Source organism: Bison bison, unplaced genomic scaffold, assembly GCF_000754665.1.
Source record: "Bison bison bison isolate TAMUID 2011002044 unplaced genomic scaffold, Bison_UMD1.0 scf7180017864270, whole genome shotgun sequence".
Taxonomy (NCBI): domain Eukaryota; kingdom Metazoa; phylum Chordata; class Mammalia; order Artiodactyla; family Bovidae; genus Bison; species Bison bison.
The window spans coordinates 1741137-1749511 of NW_011494842.1; the positions used below are offsets into that span (position 1 = coordinate 1741137).

An 8375-nucleotide genomic window follows, 5' to 3' on the forward strand; every position below is an offset into this window, starting at 1 on the left:
GCCCACCCCACGGAGGAGTCCTCCCCGCTCAGCTTTTCTTACTCATCTTTAGCAGTCACCACTTCCTGCCTTAGACCAGAAGACCCTGTGGCTAAGCTTTGTGTCTGTGTGGTCTTTGTATTTTTCATAAAAATTTCAAGCTTTTTTGAAATTGGTTAGATGTTAAATAACTTCTGTTTCGTTGATGGAAATGAATATGACTCAGAATTGAGTCAGGATGTGCTGAGAATCCGTAACTGTCTCCTTACCTGGAGTCTGAAATGGCCCCAAAGGTTTTTTGTTGCTTGTTTGTCTCTCATCTGTCTTTGTTTTCTGGAGGTTGTGGGGAACTTGGGCTGGGGGTGGAGTGTCTGAGGATGGGGAATGAGGCTGTTTATCGTGCGCAGATGCTGAGCGTTTATTCCGGGAGTGAATCTGGGTGATCCTAAGTGGCTGGTGGTTCCTAGTGCCGCTTTATAATTGGCCTGATTCTCAGAATTCTGGTGTCAGTTTCTGCTAATGGCAAATCTCTGTCCGATTTCGCTTTGTCTTACCGTGCACCTTTTTTTCATGCTGCAAATCTGTTATTCAGTCCTACTGAGTATAATTGAGGCATTTGATTCTCCAGGCTCTGCAGGGACAGATATCAAGTCAGCAAGTGGCTGTAGAGAAACTGAAGAAAACAGCTGAAGTGTTGTTAGACTCCAGGGCATCTCTCCTTCCCGCCAAGAGTGACATCCAGAAAACGCTGGGTAAGTGTGCAGTGTCCCTGCGTCTGGTCTCGTGGGTGTGTTCTAAACGAAGGTCTCCTAATAGACACGGGGGCATCGCTGGCTAGCACGTTCCCGTCACTTTCTCTCTGGAACGGCTCCTCCCAGTCTGAGCGAAGACCTGCCCTCTGTGGCAGGCGTCTTAGCGTCTTGGGAGTGGGGACTGGTCATGTGGTTTGCAAAGAACATCCTTAAGTTTTAATTTAGACAATATAGCAAAACTTTTTAAAAACTTTTATGTTATAGTTGATGAACAGTATTTTGTTAGTTTAAGGGGTAGAGCAAAATGATTCAGTCATACATGTATCTATACTCTTTTTCAAATTCTTTTCTCATAGGTTAGTTATTAGAAAATACTGAGTAGAGTTCCCAGGGCTGTACAGTAGGTCCATGTGACTATGTACTTCCTGCCGGCAGTGTGTACTTTCTTGATCCCAAACTCCTAGTTTATTCCAACCCCCAGCATTTTCCGTTTAGTAACATTTGTGTTGTATGTCTGAGTCTGTTTCTGTTTTGTGAATAAGTTCATTTGTATCAGTATTTTTAGATTCCACATATAAATGACATCGTGTATTTGTCACTCTGTGTCTGACTTCGCTCACTATGATAATCTCTGGGTCCATCCGTGTTGGTGCAGATGGCATTACCCTGTTCTTTTTATGGCTGGGTAATCCTCCACTGTATAGATGTATTGATGCTACATCTTCTTTATCCGTTCATCTGTCAATGGACGTTTAGGTTGTCTCCATGTCTTGGCTAACGTAAGTAGTCCTGCTCTGCACATTGGGGTGCATGCATCTTTTCGAATTATGGTTTTCTCTGGATATATACTCAGGAATGGGATTGCTGGATCATACGGTAACTCTATTTTTGGTTTTTGTGAGGAACTATTCTCCCCAGTGACTGTACCAAATTATATTTGCACCAACAGTGTTTGAGGGTTTCCTTTTCTCCACACCCTTGCCAGTGTTTTATTGTTTGTGGACTTTTTGGTGATGGCCATTCTGACCAGTGTGAGGTGATACTTCATTGTGGTTTTGATTTATATTTCTCTAATAATTAGTGATGTTGAGCATCTTCTCATGTGATTGTTGGCCATCTGTATGTCTTCTTTAGGGGAATGTCTATTTAGATCTGCCCATTTTTTGATGGAGTTGCTAGTTTTCCTGATATTCAGCTGCATAAACTGTATATTTTAGAGATGACCCCCTTGTCAGTTGCTTCATTTGCAAATATTTCATCCCATTCTGTGGGTTGTCTTTTCGTTGTGTTTATGGTTTCCTTTGCTGTGCAAAAGCTTTTAAGTTTAATTAGGTCCCAGTTGTTTATTTTTGTTTTTGTCTCCGTTACTGTAGGCCGTGGATCCAAAAAGACACTGCTGCGATTTATTTCACAGGCTCTGCGTGTGTTTTCTTCTTAGAGTTTTATTGTATCCAGCCTTACATTTAGGTTTTTTTAAAAATTCTATTTTATATTTTAGTTGATTAAAAAAGAAATAATGTGCAATGATCAGGGAAAGTAGACCCGAGCAAGATTCTTTTGGTTGTTGGGATTGGGCTGGGCTAGACTTTCAACCTGTGGCCAGGAGCAGAAGCTTGAGAAGTCTTGTCAGGGTAGGAGCTCGGTGATAAGAGGTTGAAATGTCCCCGCTTCTCCTCTCCTGGGCTCTTTCGTGATCCTGGAATCTGTTCAGTTACAGTCATGCTTGTGCATCCTCTCACATTAGATGGTGACTTTCTTGAGAACAGAGCTGTTACGTTACCCTTGGTATCTACTCACAGTGTTTAGTTTAAATGCCCAGTGGATTATCAGTTAAGGTCACTTATTGTCCTACTGTATTTTTTGTTTTGACTTTGCTGCTTTTCCTGTATTTAATGTGTTGTTTGACATTATTAAGTATTTCTTGGTGTGAAAATTTCTTGGTGTTCAAGGTGGATTTAGAAAAGACAGAGGAACCAGAGATCAAATTGCCAACATCCTTTGGATCATAGAAAAAGCAAGAGAATTTCAGAAAAACATCTACTTTTGCTTTATTGACTACACCAAAGCCTTTGACTGTGTGGATCACAACACACTGTGGAAAATTCTTCAAGAGATGGGAATACCAGACACTTGACCTGCCTCCTGAGAAATCTGTATGCAGGTCAAGAAGCAACAGTTAGAACTGGACATGGAACAACAGACTGGTTCCAGATAGGAAAAGGAGTACGTCGAGTCTGTATATTGTCACCCTGCTTATTTAACTTATATGCAGAGTACATCATGAGAAACACTGGGCTGGATGAAGCACAAGCTGGAATCAAGATTGCAGGGAGAAATATCAGTAACCTCAGATATGCAGATGACACCACCCTTATGGCAGAAAGTGAAGAACTAAAGAGCCTCTTGATGAAAGTGAAAGAGGAGAGTGAAAAAGTTGGCTTAAAACTCAACATTCAGAAAACGAAGACCATGGCATCTGGTCCTATCACTTCATGGCAAATAGATGGGAAAACAATGGAAACAGTGACAGACTTTATTTTGGGGGGCTCCAAAATCACTGCACATGGTGACTGCAGCCATAAAACTAAAAGATGCTTGCTCCTGGGAGGAAAAGCTATGACCAACCTGGACAGCATATTCAAAAGCAGAGACAGTACTTTGCCAGCAAAGGTCAGTCTAGTCGAAGCTATGGTTTTCCCAGTGGTCATGTATGGATGTGAGAGTTGGACCATAAAGAAAGCTGAGCGCCAAAGAATTGATGCTTTTAAACTCTGGTGTTGGAGAAGACTCTTAAGAGTCCCTTGGGCTGCAAAGAGATCAAACCAGTCAATCCTAAAGGAAATTAGTCCTGAATATTCATTGGAAGGACTGATGCTGAAGCCGAAGCTCCAAAACTTTGGTCACCTGATGTGAAGAACTGACTCATTAGAAAAGACCCTGATGCTGGGAATGACTGAAGGCAGGAGGAGAAGGGGATGACAGAGGATGAGATGGTTGGATGGCATCACTGACTCAATGGACATGAGTTTGAGCAAGCTCCGGGAGTTGGTGATGGACAGGGAGGCCTGGCACATTTCAGTCCATGGGGCCGCAAAGTATCAGACACGACTGAGTGACTGAACTGATGTGAAATAAAAATCCTAACACAGCAAATGATTAACAGACCTTTCACCACAACAGAGCTGGCATTAAAATCTGAACTGAAACTTTAGGTAAAGAGAAGGATGATATATATATATATATGTACGTATATGGATGGATAACTGATATACTTTGCTGTACTGCAGAAAGTAACACAACATTGTAAATTAACTATACTCCAATAAAAATGAATTTAAAAAATAAACCACTCTGTAGAAGACACACCTTTTTTGTTTTTACAGGCAGTCAGAATCTTTTTACAAAAATGTTTTTTTCGGATGATTTATTTCCAGCTGTATACAGTATGCTTCTTCTAACTTACAAGAAAAAATGTTTCATCTTATTTATGATTTTGTATTGAAAGAAGCAGGAACCCTGGAGGCAAAATATCAGTAATAATGACCATAACGACTGCATTGTTTGAAGAAAATGTAAAAGAAATATATGAAATTTTATACTTTTTCTGCTACAGTATTAATTTCACGGATTTAAGCAATGATGTAGTGCAGTTTCTTTATCAGCTTTTTAAATTGCAGTATAGTTGAATTGCAGCCTTGTATTGATTTCTGCTGTACAGCAGTGGTCCGGTTGTACCTGTATATGCATTCTTGTATAATGTTCTTTTCCTTTGTGGTTTATCACAGGACATTGAGCACAGTTCCCTGTGCCATGCAGCAGGACCGTGTTGTTTATCCATCCTGTGTACAAAAGCTTACATGTGCTAACCGCCCCCGACTCCATCCTCCCCGACCCCCACTCCCTTGGCTGCCACCAGTTTGTTCTCGAGAGACAGTCACAATCTCCTGATCACACATTTTGTCCTGTACTTTTCAGCATCTGTATATAGATACTCAGAGATGCATGTGTATTTATAAATTTCAGATGTTACTATCTTAACATGTACATTATGATTATACGACACAAAAAATGTAATATGTTAAAGTATAAGATCAAAATATGAGTGGACGTTACAACATGTTGCTCCTCTGTCCCAGGCACTGGTTACACTGGTAACCACTGCTGAGAGGACTTGGGTACAGGGACTTGGGGGAGAAAAAAGACTCTTATTATGTGTAATTCTGTGACTTGAAGAAGTACTTGGACATTTTCCCCATTGTTGCTGCTACGTCGCTTCAGTCGTGTCCGACTCTGTGTGACCCCATTGACGGCAGCCCACCAGGCTCCCCCATCCATGGGATTCTCCAGGCAGGAACACTGGAGTGGGTTGCCACTTCCTTCTCCAAAGTGTGAAAGTGAAGTCGCTCAGTCGTGTCTGACTCTCAGCGACCCCATGGACTGCAGCCTACCAGGCTCCTCCGTCCATGGTATTTTCCAGGCAAGAGTACTGGAGTGGGGTGCCATTGCCTTCTCTGATTGTTAAGTGTACACAATTCACTTGCATTTGTTTAAAAATATGTGTTACATTATTTAACATATGTTACATTGTTTTAAGAGTAAAACTTCTCGCTCTGGCATAGTTTTCTAGGAATATGTGAAAGTATATTTAAGATATAGAGGAGTTTCTCTAAGATCTAGTTGACTTCTAAGAGAACCAACCACTTTAAAAAGTAACATTCTAAAAGTAAATTTTGTTTGTATGTTTTTCTAGCATAATTTTTAGTTACTAAAATTAAGAATTTAGTGATATTTTATTACTAAGTCCAAAAGTAAACCACGCATTGATTAAAAAAAATTTTTAATTGTCGTATAGTTGATTTACAGTGTTGTGTGTGCTAAGTTTATTAAAATAGTGACCTTACTTGGGAAATCACTTACCATGGCTAAACAGACAGGATGTTGCCCTGGGGAAGCTGCCCACGTGAGAAATGGCCCACCTGCCAGTTGTGGCCTGCAGTTTGGGTGGCCTGCTCTGTGACTTCACAGAATCGTGAACTTGAACCTGCTGTGCCCTCCCCACCCCCTTCCCAGGGCCTTCTTAGTGTTTTCATAAAAGGAGCATGACTGACTCTCTAATTCATCCCAGCTTGACCTCTCAGTCAGGTGAAAACTTGTCAAACTGTTTTCTCATGATGTAGTGTTAGAACAAACAAAAATTATATGGAATATGTTCTGTGGGCCAAACATAAGAATATAAGGTCATAGTGTATAGATGATGGCATTCAGAAATCATTACAATTTTTTTCAGATTCTTGGACAGTAAGTGATAATTGATGATTGTTTTCCAGAGAGACGGGTTGTGGGGAGGAAAGGAGAGGGGAATACAGTAAAAACCATTGTTCTTTGAATTTCTCATTGGTCTGCAACATAGAATATAGGATGTTAAAATGTAGAGCTTTATATATGAATGAAAACTAGCCAGAAATTTTTTTTTAAGCGTCTTAAGTCTTCAGAATGGAAACTGATCTCATCTGATAGGTCAGCCTGTTTGTGTTTTTCCTTCCCTTTTTGTCTGCTATTAAATTTATCAGAGAAATTCAGTGTTAACCTTAGAAGCGTAATCTCAACCGCCTTCATTTAATGTGGATTTTCATTGTCTGTTTTCTATTAACATTTGCTTTTGCCACCTTCTATGTGTTTGAATCCTTTGCTTAGGATGCAAAGGATGACAGAACCTAAATGTGTATGTGTGTGTATGAGAGACAGCAAGAGAGACAGAGATTGAAATACTTTTTATGTGTAAAGGTGAATTCTGAATAAATCCTTGGAAGTGTGTGTTTTCCCTTGGAATTGGCTCTGTGCAGCTGTCGCCTCCCCCCACGTAGTTATGAAGTGTGGCTAATATGAAATGTCACATTGAGAAACCACCATGTACTCCAAAGATTGGCTATCTGGAACTCGTTCATTTCTCTGGGACAGTTCAAATGTTTACACATCCCCAGATCTCTTTTCCAATCCAGATGATGTACACACGTATACACTAGTCAAAAATCCCCGGCTTTTTATTTTCCACTGGGATCTTTGCTTTCTGTTTTCAGGTTTTGGTGGTGCTCTGATGGTGCAAATATGAATTTGCCACTTAAATCTTTTCTTCTTCTTCCAGTTGTAGTGTGGGAATTTTGTGAATCTCCTTAGCATATTCTGGAAAGGAATGGGGCAGAGAGCTCTTAGTGGTTGACGTTCCCTGATTCTTTTGGACTAGATGACATTGTCGGGAGGTATGATGACCTGTCTGCGTCTGTGAGTGAGCGGAACGAGAAGCTGCAGATGACGCTGACCCGCTCGCTGAGCGTGCAAGACGGCCTGGACGAGATGCTGCTCTGGATGGAGGGGGTGGAGCGCTGCCTGCAGGAGCCAGGCCAGCTGCCCTTGAGTTCCACCGCTCTGCAGGATGTCATCAGTAAAAGCATCGTAAGTGACTTCAAACAAGTAGACCACTATTCAGTGGGGGAAAAACAGTATCTCAGGTTATTTAAAAAGTGTGGATGCTTTCATGCTCTGCCTGTCTCAAAGCATTTCACTCATCCTCGCTACACATTTTCATCCCTAAAATTCATATATCCTGGATTTTCCCATGTGCAGACATAAAATCTATATATAAAGTGTTACTGTAACATTATCTGCTCTTTTATATATCCTCCTCAACATACAGTCTTGAGTTGTAAGCCTCATTCTAGATGGCAGAAAGCACAACCCTCTAATTTTCTTTAGGGAAAAACAGACTTATTTTTCCTGGGAACTTGAACCTGTGTACTGTTGGGTTCTCTGGCTAAAATAGCACTTGATATTGGGTATATTCAAAATAATTGTAGGAAAGTTACTAAGCGGGTAGATCTTAAAAGTTTTTATCACAAGAAAAAAAATTGTAACTAGGTGTGGTGATGGACGTTACCTAGACTTATTATAGTGATCATTTAGCAATATTTCCAACTATCGAATGTTCATGTTATATGCGCATGTGAACTCAGTTGCTCAGTCCTATCTGACTCTTTGAGACCCATTGAATTGGAGCCCGCCAGGCTTCTCTGTTTGTGGGAGTTTTCAGGCAAGAATACTGGGTTGCCATTTCCTTCTCCAGGGGATCTTCCTGACCTAGCGATTGAACCCACATCTCCTGTGACTCCTGCACTGCAGGCGGATTCTTTACCTGCTGGGGCATTGGGGGAGCCCCATTATGTTGTCCAGCTGAAACTGACTTACTGTTTAACATTATTGTAACATAATGTTATATATGTCAGTTATATCTCAGTTAAAAATTATATTGAAAAAAGTGTAATGAGCTCCAAAGATGGGTAGATTTAAGATGAATTTAAGGCATAAAGAGATGTTTCCTGAGTACAGCAGCATGCAAAGTAGTGCCTGCACAGTCACGTGTGCGAAGGAGCAGAGAGGGGCTGCTTGTACCTTTCCTGATCGTTGCTCATGGCAGAAGGCGTCTCACACGCTGGGCCCTGTTTGTTTGCCCGGCTTCAGCCCGCTGCCCAGGAGTTAATCAGATCAGTCTTGTCTGGCCTTCAGAAACCCAGCAGCGTGGCTAATCCCTGGGCTGCAGGAGATCCTGGGGTCGCAGAGTGGCAGCCACCTGCCGCGTCTCCAGGGCAGCCG

The 8375-nt window shown here is 41.4% G+C and overlaps 1 protein-coding gene across 7 annotated transcripts in view; it reads left to right on the forward strand.

The window, feature by feature from the left end:
- Positions 1–8375, forward strand: part of DST (dystonin) — a 387754-nt gene that overhangs the window by 280743 nt on the left and 98636 nt on the right. For all 7 annotated transcript variants that reach the window (XM_010848528.1, XM_010848529.1, XM_010848533.1 and 4 more), the window contains 2 exons: positions 608–731; positions 6973–7181. In XM_010848528.1, the coding sequence (XP_010846830.1) occupies positions 608–731; positions 6973–7181 (333 nt within the window). The remainder of the gene's footprint in view (positions 1–607; positions 732–6972; positions 7182–8375) is intronic.